This window comes from Cibotium barometz, chromosome 34, assembly GCF_041138505.1.
Source record: "Cibotium barometz isolate CiBa-2024 chromosome 34, ASM4113850v1, whole genome shotgun sequence".
NCBI lineage: Eukaryota > Viridiplantae > Streptophyta > Polypodiopsida > Cyatheales > Cibotiaceae > Cibotium > Cibotium barometz.
Window position 1 is genome coordinate 29,961,615 of NC_141079.1, and position 19,470 is coordinate 29,981,084.

The following is a 19,470-nucleotide window of genomic DNA, read 5'->3' on the forward strand; positions in this document are numbered from 1 at the left end:
TGGTCTTCAGAACGAGAGGGTGGGGGTCTGAGTGGGAGATCATCCCGCAACATGATGTCCTGAAACTACTGGAGGAGTCATGTCATCTGTGGCTCTAATGGAGTCGTGGTGGATGTCGATATCTATCATGGGGGGACATAGATCATCGCACACTCTGCTCCCTTTCTAATAGCTCTATTAGCCTAGAGATGGGAAATGAGCGGAATACCCTGAATGCTCCGATCCCCACGGATGATAGCAGGCTCAAGCAAACCTTTGACAATCGTGAAGGTGTCCTGTCGCCATCAAAAATGGGTGCATACTCGTGGAACCACTAAATCCCTAGGATCATGTCACGCCGGAGAAGGGGCGAGACAATGAAATCCCTCTGAAATTGGGCCTTCTAGACTATGAAGGTGAACTGTTGAGCTTTCTAGGTGATATGGGTACGCAAACCAGGAGTGAACCCGTCCACATCCAAATGATAAGGGACCAGGGCACATCTTATCTTGGTCACCAAATGTGGAGAGATGGCATCTTCGGAACTGGCCATGTCGAAGAGAACAACAACTTGTTGCCCCTTCGATGTGCCATAAGCTCTGATGAGACCTTTCTGACACTCCTCAACTCTACCTTCCTGCTTATCATCGAATACCACTACGGGTACTGCATTCAAAGCAGGCAAGAGCTGCACAGCATTGGTGGTTAAGGGCGAGGGTGGAGGGGGTGGTACAGCTGTGACGGTAGGCACTGTAGAGGCTTGTTGCTTGCCATTTGAAATAATCCTTCTTGGCATGTCCCGTAAAGGTGGCAGAAAAAACAACGGTTCTCTTTGAAGTACTGCTCCTCATCTGACTGTAGGAATCCTCCAATAAGGCCCTCCTTGATCTTTTCTAAGTGTCTTCTTGGGTCCATCTTGTCGCTCCTTCCCAATAGAAGAGCTATTCTGGCCCTTCTTCTTCTAATCTTTGTTGTTAGATGTCCCCCTTACTTGACTGTTGGTTAAACGCCTGGTTTTGTTGGGTCGTCTACGTTTGCTGTTGCTACTAAGGTTTGGAGGTGACTCAAGTGGTTTGGGGCTTACCTCCATTGAGCATCATATCGTGGTTCTGCACATGATTCAAAGCTCTATTGTAACTCTGGGTTTCGAAGTTTCGAACAGGAAACCAAATGTTTGGATCCAACCCCCAAATGAACTGCTTCAACTTCTCCTCGGACTTCCCCAACTGCCAAGCTGATGTGATCACTTTGTTGGAGTAGGTGAGCAGAGGGAAACCGTCTTGGGTGAGTTTGTAGAACTCGTCTTCAAGATTAGTCATGTACTGCGGAGATAGAAACCTTGTCTTCAGATCGAACACGAAGATGTCCCAATCCTAGTCCAGTAAGCCAGTGTAGGACGCTGTGTGCAAACAGGACCAATGTTGCCACCAAGTGACTGCATCACCTATGAAGTGTGTAGCCGCCAAATGGACTTTATCTTGGGGGTCTGTGATCTTGGAAAGAAGAAACTGGGCAACAAACTGGTGGATGAATTAGGTCACAGCCGAATGGTCGCACTTGCCGTCATACTTAGTGAAGTTTGGTGAGGCACGGATGACAGTTGTCGAGGCTATGGTTGGGGTTGTGGAGGACTGAGAAGGGGTGAAAGAAGTTACTAGAGTCTGCAGTGTTTGTTGGAACGGGTCCCTCAAGTCTTCTCGATCATGTTGCTCGTGGTTCGCCTTTGCTTCGAGCTCTGCCCGTAGTCCTCCTCTTTGGCCTTGCGTTTGGCTTTCTCTGCCAGCTACTCAGCCCGTCTTGCTTCACAGTCTCGCTCTTCTTTTTCAGTCATCCATCAACACCACTGCTCCATTGAGGAACTTTGTTCTTTGGGTGTCTCTTGCTCGGCCAAAGTCTCTTGTAACTCTGCCAATTTTTTTCCATTTGGGCTCTTTCCAGTTGAATTTGGAGTTGCCTTATCTGCTCCCTTGACTTCCGGTTGTCTCATCTTCTTTTTGCAGACGCGTTTCTTCGAATGGTTCTTCTTTTGTAATGCCTTCGAAGCTTGATGCCATGAATGGGCGAGTGGTTTTTCCCAATCTCAGCTTTACCATCCACACAATGCTCTCACCCTAGGTTGCCAAGTTGAATCACGTCCCAAGCTATGATACCAATGTAGCATATGCCAAGCTAGGACCGTGTGAAACAACGAGGCCTTCTTTAACCCTGAGTTTAGTGAGTCTTTAGCAATCCTTTAAATAGCATACATGAACTAAAAGATGTAGTTGAGATGACACCAGATGGGGTCCCAAATCACCCACTGAAGGCCCCCCCTACAAGCAAGAGTATTTGCTTTATTTCTTTGGGAGAACTGAATACAAGCTGAACGATGTCCACAAGACTGAGCAGACCAACTGACTAACTGACCACCAAATGCGAGGACAAAGAGACCAAACGCTGAGCAGAATTGTACATAAGCTGTAGGTGAACTGTGAAGCTATCTTCGAAGAGAATACACCGGCCCGAGACTAAGGGTTGGTGTGCTGAGAACTCTAGGAAGAGACTGAGCTTTTGATGCCTTGGGCTTGAAAGCACAAAGGATGCTGAAAGTATGCAAAGGCTGGATGCGTGTTCAAATCATTTTATGTTGGTAAAGTTAATAGCCTTAGGAGGTTTGATTTATAGCTTTTTCACATGCATAAGGGATAGTCATGTTGTAAGAGGCCGGTTCTGTTGTGGGAGATGTTTAAGCTTTGTAAGGGTTTATTTTTTCTCATTCTTTCCTAGGAATGGCACTTAGAGAGAGTTTTTTTGGGGAAACATTTGAGTGCTTTGTGAAGTTTCCAAATTCTCTTCTCAAGAGTGGCACAGGGGAGTTTTCTTTGTGAGGTGAGTGGCTATGTGGTCACAACACACCCTATGCTTAATCAAGTGGGGGTGTTGAAAAATAAAATGATCAAAGCTATGTGATCAAAACCTTAGTATAAAAACACCATAGCCTAGGAAAATCTAGGAAAAGTAGACGTGTGTGTTTACACTCTTTTAGAAAGGTGTGGCAATCACATGGGTTGCTAAATTGTAAAAGTGGTGTTTGTGCTCTACATAAAGAGCAATTTTGAACTTAATAAAGTTTCTACGTGGTTGTGTAGTGGAAAAACATATCATCTCATTATTGTTCGTCTTGTGCATCATTTCTGAGAGAGAGAGAGATATCAGTTTGTGTTAAGCTCCAAAGTTCTAAGCTTTAACACCAAGGAGAGACCTTGAAGGGCGGCAGCCTCTTCTCTTAGCCATGCGGATCACCTCATGGAAAGTCTGCGGTCTAGGCAGCGCCGATAGCATTCAGTGCAAGATGGCAGTGCAGGACCTTTAACCTTTAGAGGGCCCTCATTGGGAGCAATCTTGACGTTCTCATAATTCCAGGAGGCAGGACTGTTAGCTGCAGGAGGCTTCTCCTTTCTGATCCTTCGCACTATTGGCCCTCATAGGAACCACAGAGGGGTTTGCTTCTCCGTCAGTAGCCAGCTCCTGACCCAAGTGGTGGATTTCGGTCGATCAATCCATGTACAGCCCATTGGGTGTTGCTCTCTCTTGGGGAGAGCATGTTGATCTCCCCAACATTTACACACCAGATGGGGCGAGAACGAGAGACCAGGTAGACTTTTGGATACAAGTGCAACAGGACCTTCCCCAAGCAGACCACTAGTGCATGGGGGGGGGGGGGACTTCAACATGATGGAGGCTCTAGAGGACCATAGCGGTGGCAGTACCGACATCACAGTGGATAGGATGCATGGAGCTGCGTGGGGGGAACTGTTTTTTGCAATGAGGGGCCAGAACGCTTGGCACTTATCATAGTTTGACCATGATCTTGATTCCCCCAATCTTGTACAGCTTCATTACTTCTTTTGGTAACAAAATACCCTGGAAAGGGGGAAGGTATTAAGCACTGACCACATAGAACACCCACAGGGTAGAATACCCACTACTAGGGCATTCATTCTCAAGCACATGAAAATAGAGCTTTAGGGAAAGCAAATAATAAAATTTTACTTTCCGAATAGACACGAGCTAATGGCTTTCCTAATACTCACAGCCTTCTTCAATGATACGGTGACGTCTGCAACCCTTGTGGATGCGATCCGTAAGCAACGCATGATATCACTAGAAGTCACGCCAACACCGCCTCCTTTCTGAATGGCACAAATATCACCGTGTATGTTCAAAATAACAGTCATCCTTCCTCTCATTAGCAGTTCTTCTTTGTAGCTTGGGTCCATGACCTGTAATATTCTACACCATTGTCAAATGTAAGGCATAGAAATCAGCATAAATAAGCATTCAAAGGAATACTAAAAGGAAAACAAGTACCACAAGTTCTCCTTCTCCAAAGAACCCAAACGTGACAGCAATTGGCAGGTAGTGAATGATCAATGGAAGAGGTTCCCGTATCTGAAACACATTCCCAGTAAAAGCATATATTATAAAGGAAAACAAGCATTTTAGAACAGTGTAAACAGCATTCAAACCTCTGGAGGATGGATGACAACATCCTGCCCCTCAGCACCTCCAATACTGCATTCAGGTCTGCGAAAAGACAACAAGGCAGCTAGTGCTGCAATGCTTGCTGCATCTATCAAGTTCCTGCAGAGGCCCAGGTAGAACCATTGATGGTTAAGCTCTTCTCAAGCTGCAACATGCAGTATATAATGGATCATAGCTCGTGTTGAAGTTTAAGCATAACCCATCACCCACCCTCCATTATCAAGTATACAGATATCAATGCGTAACGACCAGACTGCCTTTCCCGATAGCACACATAAGGACTCTGTGTCTATGGCCCTGCTTTCCCTGCATTTGGGCAGGATAGTAAGAAAACAACAAGCAATTATTTAAGATGAAAAAAACCACTCTTTTGACTTTGCAAAGGGGTAAGAGAGACAGACACGATACAAAAGGGTAAGAGAGTCCAGTCACAACCGCAATCCACGATCAATGACTCGCCCGAGCTCCACGGCACTCTCTCCTGGCCGGCCTGCTTCAAAAGTAGGATCAGCCATGGGAGAAAACTCTGTATATACCACAAGAGTACCCTCATTCGGTCGGTCAAAGTAGGGTTGCACCAACTGGCAGCTCACCACACACATTACATGAGTCTTGCCTAGCTGGACCTCTGCAGCACCATCTTCCCTGGATCAATGATAAAAATTAGCATAGAAAACTACATCACAAATTCCCTTCTCAACCCTCTTTACAAAAGCATTTTGTTAGTGTATTGTGTTTGTCCATAAATCTTTAAGCGTTAAAGTGTTTAACTATTTGCATACGGTGCCCAATAAGTGCTCACACCTACCTAGGTGAATTACATTGGTATCAGAGCCTAGTTGTTTCCCTCCTCTCAGCAGGGAAACGATCTTGTGGGATTAAGCACCGTATGCCCAATTCAACTCCACACACATGCTTTTCTAGACGCCCAATTCAATAGCATCCCATTCATGCTATCAATTCTCGGTTTTCTTGCTCTACTACTGAAATCCTAATATGTCTGCCATGTCATCAACTGCCCACTGTATGGCTGTATGGACAACACCACACGTCCCAGGAGCTGGTCAGCTACTATAGAAGCTGCAAATTCTGGTTTGGAGCTAACCCAGGTGGTCCCTAGTGCTTGCATGTGCTCATGGGTGTTGCCCGTGAAGTCCCTTCTACCGCTGCTGGAGCATTCCAACTACTACAATAACCCCATTGCTACCTGGTATTGTACCCGGAAGTGTCCACCAATGCCTCTGTGAGGCGAACCAACACCGAGGGAATGAGAGCCACGCTCTAGTACAAGAGTGCATGAGTGTGCATGGTCTCAAAACGACAGTTACGCGCTCTCGTATCTCACATATGGTGAGGGTCTCGTTGTGACTGTGCTACTACAACATCTACACTGACTATATTGTTTGGTACATGTATTCAATTCTTTTGTTCATGGCAAGCTTGCCACATGGTGCTCGTGGTTATGTACAACAAAATACTCCAAGAAATACAAATGTACTGAGGAAGGTCGACCCGTTTCGGCCCTAGTGTTGGTGTCTTGTGCAACACTTTATTTTTCAGCTTTGTTAGTGTGTTGTGTTTGTCCATAAATCTTTAAGCGTTAAAGTGTTTAACTATTATTTGCATACAGTGTGCCCAATAAGTGCTCAAACCTACCTAGGTGAATTACATTGGTATCAGAGTCTAGTTGTTATGCCTTGGACACAGTGCTGTATCCGAGAAAAGTCATGCCCTGAGACTTCGAGTCCAACTTGGAGCGGTGCTCCTTAGGCACATGAACATATGCCGTACACCCAAATATCCGGAAATGAACAACGGAGGGCTTCTCACCATGGAAAGCCTCATACGGAGTTTTGTCGGGAAGAGCAGCAGTAGGAGACCTATTCTGAATGTAGACAGCAGTGGAAGCCACCTCAGCCTAGAAATGTCGAGGTGGTGAAGAATGCTCAAGCATAGCACGGGCCATCTCCATAATGGTCCTATTCTTCCTCTCGGCAACTCCATTCTGTGATGGAGTATATGATGTAGTAAGCTGTCTCCGAATGCCATGAGTCTTGCAATATTGCTGAAACTCCTAGGATGTGAACTCACCCCCTATGTCGGTCCTGAGAGCCTTAACCGAGTGACCGATCTCTTTTTCCACCTCAGCTTTCCAATCACAGAAGTGATGAAAAGTCTCATCGTTGGTCTTCAGAAAGAAAACCCAAGTATATCTGGTAAAATCATCCACCACACGCCACGCAAGGCCGATTTCACCTTCACCTTCCATAGGGTGTAGTTGGAACCATCCAACTTGGCAGACTCAGCAAACATATGAAGAGAAGTCGGTGCAGCCATCACAAAAGCTTGGGCTCAATCTCAAAAAATGCACAAACTCTGAAGAAAAAGTGTCCTCCACAAGTACCAAGAGTGCCACCAAAGCCTGCAACACCACAAGCCCCCTCTGCAAAAGGGAAAGGGACACTGGAGAGGAAAACGCAGCACAGAAAGGTTGCTGTCCTGAGAAAACAGGCCGCCTATTGTCCAATCTCCAAGTGGGAAAAACGCTGATCAGAAAATGCCAGATGGCTGCTGTTGGAGAAGCCAAAGCTGGAGGGGAAAAGACTAGAAGTTGCTGTCCAGAAAACGCAGCAGCAAGGGCTGTGTATCTGGGAGAAAAACGCAGAGGAGAAGGTGCTGAAAACAGGGCTGAATCTGGGGCAGCAGAGAGGTTGCTAAACCGGGAGCGATGATACCATGAAAGAGTGCACAGAGCGGAAGCAAAGTGGCACTAGAATGTGCTGAACAGAGAGTGCAAGAGAGAGAGAGATATGGAGCAAACTATGCTGAATATACTGAAGCAAAACAGTCCCAAGCAAGAGACACAGATAGTCTCATAAGTGAGGGAGCAAAATATGTACAAGACTGAATAAGAAAAGAGAGGCCAGCACCCACTATTTATAGTAAGGGAATGCTGGCTAACTGGAGCTGATAAACAAGCCAACTGGAGCTAATGGACATGGCCGACTGGTAAATGCCAAAAAGGCTGGGAAAAATCCCAGAAAAATAGTAAAAAAGGGGTGGCCAGCCCAGGGCCATGCAAAAGGGACCAAATGGGCACCATAAAAGAGCAAAATTTGGGGATGAATATGCTAACAGTTCTTCATGCAGAATGTCCTCCCCTTCTCTTGTGCTTGGCTTTGGGGAGCATCTTGCCCTCACAGTTTTCACCCTTCACATAGAGTGACCTTGGGTTTGGCCTCTCTGGCAGATACTCCCACCCCTTGCACCTCTAGAGTTGCCCTTAGGCAAGAGTTTCCCAACATGATTTTCTTCCTGTCAAGATCAACACGCACCCATTATATGTCGCAAGACACAAACACTGTCAGAATATGCAGCGGAGATGAAGACAAAATCTGAAAACTCAAGTGCACTGCAGAAAAACACAGCAATAGAGAAGGAGAGAGAGAGGCGTGTAACTCTGCTATATATACACAAGAAAATCCTGGTAACTGAATACAATGAGTGGGGGGCCAAGGGGCCATTTTATATGGCCCCTATGAACCAGTCGGCCAACATAAAAGGCAGCCAACAGCCCTCTGATGACACTCAACCTGTACTATCTCCAATTGGCCAACAATCTGCAGTCGGCCAGCACTCAGGGTGAGGTGAGTCGTGGAGAAGCAGAAGCAGAAGCAGTCGGCCATCATAACTAGGTCATCCAAGAGCCATAGGACAGCCTCCCACACCAGAAAAATAGAGAAAAATAGGGAAAAAGTATGGAGAGGGGAAAAATGAGAAAACACCTAAATCGAGCGGGCACACCCACAACAGAGGCCCTGGTGTAAATATACAGACAGGAGATGACTGCTAACACCCCCTCTTAGCTCCTCGATGTGGAACCAACCCCAGTGAGCTCGAGTGCCGCCGGTGCAAAGCCTGAGATAGAGACTTCGTGAAGAGGTCCGCCGCACTGTCCTCCGTCGAACAGAACTCTAGCAAGATGTCATCAGCAACAATCTTTTAAAGAACAAAATGCCTCTGGATGACCATGGGTTTCTCTAGTGGAAACCCAATCCTGCCAAGTAACCTCTACCACCTCGCAAGCAGCACCACAAGGAGCCCGGTACTCTGCCTCTGTCGACGACAAGGCAAAAGATGGCTGCCTCTTACTGCTCCATAAAACTGCTCCTGAGCCAAGGGAAAAACTGTAGCCTAATGTCAAGGTCCTCGTGTCTAGCTCTCCTCCCCAATCTGAGTCACTCCATCCGTGGAGGCTGACTCCATCCATCAATACCCCTCCCATGTAAAAGAGTCCAAGATCCTTCGCATGCTGCAGATACCACAAGATACGCAATCCTGCCTGTGATATGCAGCGGAAGTCTTTGTATTGGTTGATCCTATCACACAAATGCTCACACCGTCTTCTGTATCCTGAGTTTCGTGAGTTTAGCAATCCATTTCATTACTTCAAACTTTAAAGAGATGAGAGAGAGAGATATGAGAACTGTACACCAGATTGGGTCCCGAATTACCCACTGAAGGGCCCCCTATCCCGATAACGAGATAGTATTTGCTTTATTACTTTAGAGAGAATGACTTTGGATTGTAGATAAGCCAAACGCAAGATCTCGGAGGATCGCAGAGCGGCTGATCTGTGCACTGCTGTAGAAACACCTCAATGACTTGATCTTGAGCCTATGCACTCTTCCCAAGGGCATGAGGAAGGGCTGCACACCTGAGGCTCAAAGAAGAAGAAGGTGGACTGTTCTACACATTGTTAGAATGCTGAAAACACATATGAATGCTGTGTTACCTTCACCAGATGACTGCTGAATGTGTGGATGATGCATAGAAGGCTGGACACTGATGCAAACAACAGTTTCAGGGCTGGAAACTGCTGTAGACAGCTGATTCAGGGCTGGATACTGCTGTGGACAGAAACGCAGGCCTGTAGGAGTGTTGATGGACTGAAACGCAGCAGTTTTGGGGCTGCTGGACAGAAGCTGCAGGGTACTGAGGCTGCTGGACAGAAAAACGCAGGTGTCTGGGGGCTGCAAACTGGCGTTGAACTGAAGATGAACTGTGGACTGAATCAGGGCCTGAACTGAGTGCTGAATTCAGGGCTGAATGAGACTGAAGGCAAGCACCTAGGGCTGGGCTGAAGCTATGGATCTCAAGGGCTGGAGAAGAAAGCTTATGGGCACTAGGGCTGGATTAGTCTTGGGCTGAAAGCAAGAAGGAGGAGAGCTCTTAGCACAATGAAGACTGAATGAGAAAAGAGACTCTATGCTAGCCTATTTATACTAACTGGAGGTTGGTCATTTAATAAAGTTAATATTTATAAATGCCCAATAATGCAAATAATGCTAAATAAATACTAATAAATATGGGAAAAATACCAAATAAATCCCAGTAAATTCCCTAAGGCTTCGGGGATGTTCTAAATGATGCATAGGCATATGAATGCATATTATGCAGGATGCAGAGTGCTTTCTGATGCAAACCCTAAGGCTTCTACTGACTCTACATGCATGAATGATTCTCTCCAAGTGGGTTAAGGGACTTGACTGACTGACTGACCCACTAAGGCTGAGGAATGACCTACGTAGCTCGTGCCTGACTTATCCTGGACAGAGGATGTACAATGGGGTCACGGCGTACGACAAATATCATCCTACTGGGTTCTAAAACTGTACAAATGTTGCACTTCTGATGATGAGCCATCTTGTCACCATGCACTTAGTGCAGAGTGCATGTGACATTCCCTCCTGATTAGCTTAGCGGCAGGTTCATTGCTTCCAAGTAGTCCGCCAATAACTGGGGGTACTCCTGGAAGAACTCCTCGTCGAGCCATACGGCTTCGTGGGTGCCTCGATCTCGGAACTTCGTATAGAACTGACGAATCCGTCGACCGGAACCATGCTTCCATCGATGAAGAAGGATCTGCTCAGGCTCAATAACTTCTGCCTCGTCTACCACGTCTGGCTGCTGTTCATCTGAAACATCAAACACTTCTGGACCAACATATGGTTTTAGCCAAGAAACATGGAAAACATCATGCATTGTCCAACTGGCAGGCAACTTTAACTTCATTGAGACATCACTTATCTTCTTAACTATTGGAAAAGGGCCAAAACTACGGAAAGAAAGCTTGGGACAGCGTTTGCCCACTTGTTTCAATCTCTGCTTCATGATACGCAAATAGACCCAATCCCCTTCCTTGAAGTGGACATCTCGTCTAGATTTATTTGCCTGTCTGCTATATGCTTCCTGAGCTTTGGTCAAGCGGTCTTTGACTGACTCAATAATCTCGGAAAATGCTTCCGTGGTTTTATTAGCCTCTAAAGATGGAGACACCATTCTCGTCAAAAGAGAAGAAAAACGGCGACCAAAGGCTGCTTCATATGGAGTCCGTCCGACACTGGATGAATGCGTGTCGTTCAAGATAGCTTGGACCAACGGAAGATAGTGCTCCCATTTGGACTGCTGGTCATGACAGTATGACTTGAGGACATCAAAGGCCAATTGATTATAAATTTCTGTCTGGCCATCTGTCTGGGGATGGAATGCACTAGACAACTGCAACTTAGTTCCAAAGTTTTCAAATAATGCCCTCTAGAAATGCGAGGTAAACTTGGAATCTCTGTCTGATGTTATGGTGCTAGGCAAACCACAAATTGGATACCAATGCTTGAGAAACAGACGGGCTACGTCCTCGACTGTGGCCGTATGCTTGCATGGGATGAGCATGCAGAACTTACTAAAGCGATCCACAATGGTAAAACACTGAGTGTTACGAGATCCAGTGGATGCTGGTAGAGGCCCTACAAAGTCCATACATATGTCGATGAAAGGTCCGTCAAGGATAGGCAAAGGTTGAAGTAAACCTGCCTTCTTTGTATGGGGAACCTTGACTTTTTGACAAATCTTACAGGCTTGTACATGTGCATAGACATCACGCCTCATCTTTGGCCAATAAAAGGACCGTTCTAATTTCTCGAGGGTACTGTTGATACCCCTATGTCCTCCAACTAAGGAGTCATGGGCATCGTGGAGAAGAGCGGAACGCTTTTCCCGAGTAACACAGAGACGGTTCTTGTAGAACAACCAACCGTTCTGTACTGAATAGTGGCCAGGCTCAGAAGTGTGGGCCAAACTATACTGAGTACCAAACTCAGGGGAGTCGACATATTGGTCTTTCATACTATCCAAGTCCTTCCCCGTGATTTCGAGAATGGTAGCTTCTTGGACTGCTTGGATGCTGGACTTTCGACTAAGAGCATCTGCTACTGGGTTATGCTTACCAGGGATGTATTCAATCATACCTCCAAACTGTTGGAAGATTTGACTCCACCTGGCCTGTCGATCACTCCACTGGGCACTTGGCATAGTCTGAAGCCAATTAAGTGCTTGGTGGTCTGTTTTCACTGTGAAAGCCTGTCCATAAAGAAAAGGCTTCCAATTTTTGAGCGCTGTGATCACACCCAAAAGCTCTTTGTCATATACCGAATAATTCTTTTCGTCGACATCCAACTTTCTGCTGTAATATGCCACGAGTCTATTGTCCTGCTGGAGGACTGCACCTATGGCTACATTGCTGGCATCGGTGATGACCTCGAAAGGTTCGTCCCATGATGCTAACTTTAATACAGGTGCTTCTGAGGCAGCTTTCTGGAGTGCACGGAATGCATCAAGTGCCTTACCTGTAAACTGAGACTTTCTGCTTGCGAGTCTTCACCCCCTTGAGCAAGTCGGTAAGAGGTGCTGCAAGGGTGGAAAACTGATGGACATGTGTGCTATAGGCCTGACAAAGACCTACGAATGAACGGATTTCTTGGGCGGTCTTAGGAATATCCCAATCTAAGATCTCTTGAACCTTTGAGGGGTCCAGTCTAATCCCATCGGAACCGATGATGTAGCCCAAATACTGAACTTCCTTAACACCAAAGATAGACTTTTTGGCGTTTATGTAGAGCCGATTATCTCGCAAAAGTTGCAAGACTTTCTCCACATCTTTCTCATGCTGCTCCGTAGTGGCTGAGAAGACAAGTATGTCATCAAGGAATATGAAAACACACTTCCCAATGTGGACTGCGAAAATCCTAGACATCATCTTATTGAACGTTGCGGGTGCATTTGTAAGCCCAAAAGGCATGACTACGAACTCGTAGTGACCACGCTCTGTCCTGAAAGCTGTTTTTGGAATGTCAGCTTCAAAAATGCGGACCTGATGGCATAGTTGTTTCTCGTACGCGTACGAACCTGTTCGTACGTACGAGTCGTACGGTACGATATCGTGCGGTACGAGTTAGGTTTTTTTTTTTTCCCCCAAAAATTTTTTTCCCTTGAAAAAAAAATTCCAAATGCTAAAAAAAAAATAGAAACCCTACTTTACGAAGATCCCAAATGCTCGCAATACTTCGCAACTTTCGTGTCCACTCAGTATTCCATATGGGGTTGTGGAGAGACCTAAAAAATTTGGCGAGGTAGACTGGTAGTGTACACTTGATTGGTAGGATGAGAGAATCTTGCTACATCACTTGGGGATCCCTGGTATAGGTAGGCTAGACAATTAGATTCTCAAGTTATGCACAAGGGAGAACATTTGGACATGGCCATTTTGATCTAGAGAGGAGTCCCTAAACTTATCACCCTAGATGCACTCCTCGTATTTGTGCAAGGACGGTCCCTTAGTCATAAACGCTACACTGGGAGACCTTTGGTATTACATTACCCATCCAGGTTCTTTTTTGGAGACAATCGGGAGATCCAACCGGGAGAGACACATATCCATGTACTGGTTTCTCAAGCACTGTAGACTCCTCCCCTCCCAACCTTCCCTCACATTCAAGCTTGAAGCTCCATAGCTTGTAAGTGTAAAAAATAAAAACCGTATTTTATCGTACCGTATCCCAAAATTTCATATCATACCGAATATTCCCGTACGGTATCGTACCGTACGGTATCGTACCGTACGGTATTGTATTTTCGTACCGTGACAACTATGCCTGATGGTAACCACTCTTGAGGTCGATCTTAGTGAAAAATTTAGCACCGTCTAAACGCTCCAAAATGTACTCTATCCTGGGCATAGGAAACTTATTCTTGATAGTGAGTTTGTTTAATGCCCTGTAGTCTACACAAAGGCGTGCAGACTTGTCCTTCTTTTGGACAAATAGGATAGGTGCAGCAAATGGGGAGGAAGAAGGCCGAATGAATCCAGCTCGAAGAAGCTCAGATAACTGCTTTTCCAACTCGCCCTCTAAAGTCTTGGAAAGACGATAGGGAAACCTGCTAGGAGGATCTGATCCAGGGACCAAATCAATGTGATGGTCCTCAAGGCGAGAGAGTGGAAGACTGGGCGGGAGATCGTCCCTAAGCATAATGTCCTGGTGTTTGGATAGGAGGTCTGCTAACTGAGGGACTGAAGATGTAAGGGATGCTACTAATGAGGGAGGGGCTGTTTGAGCACGAACATAAAGGAGTGCTCCTTCTGCTCCCTTGCGGATAGCTCGTCTGACCTGGAGATGTGAAATCAATGGGATGCCAAGAATGCTTCTATCCCCCCGAATCATGACAAGCTCAGGCAAACCTTTACAAATAGTAAAAGTGTCCTGCCCCCAATTGTTCTCATGCTGCTCCGCAGTGGCTGAGAAGACTAGTATATCATCAAGGAATATGAAGACACACTTCCCAATGTGGACTGCGAAAATCCTAGACATCATCTTATTGAACGTTGCGGGTGCATTTGTAAGCCCAAAAGGCATGACTACGAACTCGTAGTGACCACGCTCTGTCCTGAAAGCTGTTTTTGGAATGTCAGCTTCAAAAATGCGGACCTGATGGTAACCACTGTTGAGGTCGATCTTAGTGAAAAACTTAGCACCGTCTAAACGCTCCAAAATGTACTCTATCCTGGGCATAGGAAACTTGTTCTTGATAGTGAGTTTGTTTAATGCCCTGTAGTCTACACAAAGGCGTGCAGACTTGTCCTTCTTTTGGACAAATAGGATAGGTGCAGCAAATGGGGAGGAAGAAGGCCGAATGAATCCGGCTCGGAGAAGCTCAGATAACTGCTTTTCCAACTCGCCCTCTAAAGTCTTGGAAAGACGATAGGGAAACCTGCTAGGAGGGTCTGATCCAGGAACCAAATCAATGTGATGGTCCTCAAGGCGAGAGGGTGGGAGACTGGGTGGGAGATCGTCCCTAAGCATAATGTCCTGGTGTCTGGATAGGAGGTCTGCTAACTGAGGGACTAACGATGTAAGGGATGCTACTAATGAGGGAGGGGCTGTTTGAGCACGAACATAAAGGAGTGCTCCTTCTGCTCCCTTGCGGATAGCTCGTCTGGCCTGGAGATGGGAAATCAATGGGATGCCAAGAATGCTTCTATCCCCACGAATCATGACAGGCTCAGGAAAACCTTTACAAATAGTAAAAGTGTCCTGCCCCCAATCGGGAATAGGCTCATACTGACGGAACCACTGAATTCCTAAGATCATGTCACACCCTAACAGAGGGGAGACGATGAAATCTCGTTGGAATGAGGCCTTCTGAACTTCAAAGGCAAACTGCTGTGCCTTCTGGGAAATGTGGGTGCGAAGACCAGGTGTAAACCCGTCCACATCCAAATGATATGGGACTAAAGTGCAGTTCAATTTATTAGCCAACTGGGGAGAGATGGCGTCTTCAGAACTACCCATATCGAAAAGGACTACAAACTGTCAGCCCTGGGCAGAGCCATAAGCTCGGATAAGGCTCTTCTGAGCAGCATCGCTCTCACCCTCCTGCTTAGCATCAAATACCACGGATGGTATAGGATGCATGGAAGGTAAAAGTTGAACTGCATTTGAGGTAGTAGGCGGGGCTGGAGGAGCTGGGGAAGCTGTGGCAACTGTGGCAGAAGGAGCTTTGGCAGCTTGTGCCGCTTGCCATTTGTGGCAATCCTTCTTACCATGCCCTATAATATGACAGAAAAAACATCTATTTTCTGACTAGTACTTCTTTTGCTCCTCTGGAGGAAGATAACCTCCAGTAATGCCTGCTTTAGCCTTTTCATCAGGGGTTTTCTTAGGTTCTTTATCCTTTTTACCCCCTGAACTGGAGCTATTACTGCTGTCCTTCTTAGCATCTTTAGAAGATGCGTTACCTTTCCCTGTCTGTGCAGCTGATTGCTGCTGCTGGGGTTTGGTACTGGACTGAGATGTCTGCTTGGGCTTGCCCCCGTTGAGCTTCATTTCTTCGTTCTGAGCGAGAGTCAGAGCCCAGTCATATGTACTTGGTTCAAAGTTACGAACTGTGAACCGAATGTTGGAGTCCAATCCACGAATGAATTGCTCCATCTTGGCCTGCTCAGATAACCCTAACTGCTGTGCTAAAGTAATAACCTTACCGGAAAACTGAAGCACTGGGGAACCGTTCTGTCTGAGTCCATAGAACTCATCTTTCAAACCGGTCATGTACTGGGGCGGGAGAAATCTGGTCTTCAGGTCATGGACAAAGATGTCCCAGTCAAAGGCTGTGACACCTGTGGCCTGGTCAGTATGAATACTAGACCAATGCTGCCACCAAGTGACTGCCTCACCAGTGAGATGGGGAGCCGCTAAGTGGACTTTGTCTTGAGGGTCTGTGATCCTAGCTAATGGAAAATGAGCATTAAATTGATGAACAAATTGATTAACTGAAGAATGATCACACTTACCATCATACTTGCTGAAATTCGGTTGACTGCAAATGATGGTGGTTGCTGCTGCGGGCTGCTGGCTGGTGACACCTATGACTGGGAAGACTGAGGAGAGCTGCTGATACCTCAAGTGTATGGCCTCCTTTTCCCGTTGGTGTTCGAGTAGCATACGTTCTCGATCAAGCTCACGTTGGTGTTCCCGAGCGGCGAGTTCAGCCTGACGCCGGTCTTCTTCGATCCTGCGTTGGGCTTCCTCATAGTCCCGTCTTTCTTCTTTTTCTCTTCTCCTTCGGGCCTCGTCCTCTCTCCTTTGTTGTTCCATCTGAAAGAAGAGGGAGATGTAGTCGGGTGCTGCTGGAGGTGTAGAAGGACGTGCTGCTGCTGCCTCCGAGAGTTGGAGACGCTCCATGAGTAGCTGGTTCTGAGCTCTTAGAAGAGCTATGGTGTCTGCTGTAGGCGGAAGAGCAAGGTCTCCTTCGGGGGAGACGTCTTCCGGCTGATGAGTACTCTCTCCTGTAGACATGATGCTGAAGTCAGTGGTCGTGCCGGAACGCAATCTAACCATCCGAGGATGCCCCCACGCTAGGATACGGTGTGTGTGGACTATCTGAATCTGATACCAATGTCATATGCAGCGGAAGTCTTTGTATTGGTTGATCCTGTCACACAAATGCTCACACCGTCTTCTGTATCCTGAGTTTCGTGAGTTTAGCAATCCATTTCATTACTTCAAACTTTAAAGAGATGAGAGAGAGAGATATGAGAACTGTACACCAGATTGGGTCCCGAATTACCCACTGAAGGGCCCCCTATCCCGATAACGAGATAGTATTTGCTTTATTACTTTAGAGAGAATGACTTTGGATTGTAGATAAGCCAAACGCAAGATCTCGGAGGATCGCAGAGCGGCTGATCTGTGCACTGCTGTAGAAACACCTCAATGACTTGATCTTGAGCCTATGCACTCTTCCCAAGGGCATGAGGAAGGGCTGCACACCTGAGGCTCAAAGAAGAAGAAGGTGGACTGTTCTACACATTGTTAGAATGCTGAAAACACATATGAATGCTGTGTTACCTTCACCAGATGACTGCTGAATGTGTGGATGATGCATAGAAGGCTGGACACTGATGCAAACAACAGTTTCAGGGCTGGAAACTGCTATAGACTGCTGATTCAGGGCTGGATACTGCTGTGGACAGAAACGCAGGCCTGTAGGAGTGTTGATGGACTGAAACGCAGCAGTTTTGGGGCTGCTGGACAGAAGCTGCAGGGTACTGAGGCTGCTGGACAGAAAAACGCAGGTGTCTGGGGGCTGCAAACTGGCGTTGAACTGAAGATGAACTGTGGACTGAATCAGGGCCTGAACTGAGTGCTGAATTCAGGGCTGAATGAGACTGAAGGCAAGCACCTAGGGCTGGGCTGAAGCTATGGATCTCAAGGGCTGGAGAAGAAAGCTTATGGGCACTAGGGCTGGATTAGTCTTGGGCTGAAAGCAAGAAGGAGGAGAGCTCTTAGCACAATGAAGACTGAATGAGAAAAGAGGCTCTATGCTAGCCTATTTATACTAGATGGAGGTTGGTCATTTAATAAAGTTAATATTTATAAATGCCCAATAATGCAAATAATGCTAAATAAATACTAATAAATATGGGAAAAATACCAGATAAATCCCAGTAAATTCCCTAAGGCTTCGGGGATGTTCTAAATGATGCATAGGCATATGAATGCATATTATGCAGGATGCAGAGTGCTTTCTGATGCAAACCCTAAGGCTTCTACTGACTCTACATGCATGAATGATTCTCTCCAAGTGGGTTAAGGGACTTGACTGACTGACTGACCCACTAAGGCTGAGGAATGATCTACGTAGCTCGTGCCTGACTTATCCTGGACAGAGGATGTACAATGGGGTCACGGCGTACGACAAATATCATCCTACTGGGTTCTAAAACTGTACAAATGTTGCACTTCTGATGATGAGCCATCTTGTCACCATGCACTTAGTGCAGAGTGCATGTGACACTGCCTCCCAAAGAGTCCTCTGCAAACATGAGTTCAACAGCCTTATCAAGAAGCTCCCATCCAATTTGGTATCGGTGGGATGCCAAGTCCTGGAAACCTGCGGAAACCTGTAACGGAACCACAAAGCCTGGAGAATGTGCAACATCCACCTCCTTCTGCAAGTAATCAACTGTCACCTGCCTTGCCTTCCGATAGGTCCCCGTGGAAAGAACTTCCTCATCTTCAGGAGTTTCTTTGTCCCGAATGCTACGAGACATCAGAGCATAGGTTACCTGTAAAGTTTCCTCTGACTGACAAACACAAAAACTACCAACATCTGTACTGGAAAGTTCCTACCAACTACTACCATCATCTGGCAAGCTATCCACCATCTAGTCCTGGGAAGCCTGCACCTGCAGCATATCCACACTTAAGTGGCCATTACCAAACCGCCACTCATCACAAAACTAAGGACCTGGGAGAGAGAGTGCTGAAAGTTTGTAAACTCCATTCTCCACTCCACCTTCCCAAACTACCTGGCCTGTTGCTTTGTCCCGGAGAGCAACAAAATGCTCATCAAACTCCACCCTTATGCCAGTCTTGCAAACCTCATGCCCTGACAACAGATGAAAACCAAGTGATGGAACATACAACACCTGGGAGGAATGCTTCCCCCCCTCTGCCATCGGGAACTATCTCCATCCGGCCCTCACTGTATCCCCAGTAAGAATGTGACCAGAATACCTACAGGGATCCTGTAAATCTGAATGGGAAGGAGTCATGTGCCTGGAAGCACCATTGTCTAGAATCCACTCCCGAGTATCCGTAGCGGAGAGTCCTCCAACCTCCTCCCTGCACGAAGAAAATGAAACACTGGTGTCCATAACCTCCATGTGCACAAAAGCTGGAGTCCTCACGGTTGCTGCTGAGGATTCGGCACCCTTCTAGGTGCTCCGCTTGGGACACTGCCTCCAATACTGGCCTTTCTCGCCACAATCATTACAAGTCCTCTCTGCCTTCAGATTCTCGCGGTCTGTGTCGGACATCTTCTCAAAAGACTTCTCCAATGAAGCCTTCCCTTTGCCCTTGTTGTTACGGCCTTTCGATCGTTGGCCAGTTAAGGCCTCTGAACCTCCGCCCTGTGGAGGGTTCGTGAATCTTTCCTCCTGGTCCAAGACCATGGGCACAAGCTCATCCCATGTGAAGGTACTGAGCCTGCCCCACTGGTAATCAAAGAAGAGTAAAATGCTGAGTACTGAGAGGGCAAATGCGACAGCAGCGTGATGGCCATATCCTACGA

The 19,470-nt window shown here is 46.7% G+C and overlaps 1 protein-coding gene across 2 annotated transcripts in view; it reads right to left on the reverse strand.

The window, feature by feature from the left end:
• LOC147618882 (exosome complex component RRP45A-like) overlaps nucleotides 1-19,470 on the reverse strand; it is a 69,838-nt gene that overhangs the window by 35,127 nt on the left and 15,241 nt on the right. The window contains exons 2-7 of one of the 2 annotated variants that reach the window (XM_086773982.1): nucleotides 5,097-5,148; nucleotides 4,905-4,993; nucleotides 4,714-4,809; nucleotides 4,488-4,602; nucleotides 4,330-4,410; nucleotides 4,053-4,241 (exon numbers count right to left, since the gene is read on the reverse strand). In XM_086773982.1, the coding sequence (XP_086630108.1) occupies nucleotides 4,053-4,241; nucleotides 4,330-4,410; nucleotides 4,488-4,602; nucleotides 4,714-4,809; nucleotides 4,905-4,993; nucleotides 5,097-5,148 (622 nt within the window). Of the gene's footprint in view, nucleotides 1-4,052; nucleotides 4,242-4,329; nucleotides 4,411-4,487; nucleotides 4,603-4,713; nucleotides 4,810-4,904; nucleotides 5,149-19,470 lie in introns of both variants that reach the window. The other variant, XM_086773981.1, reaches the window with a different exon arrangement.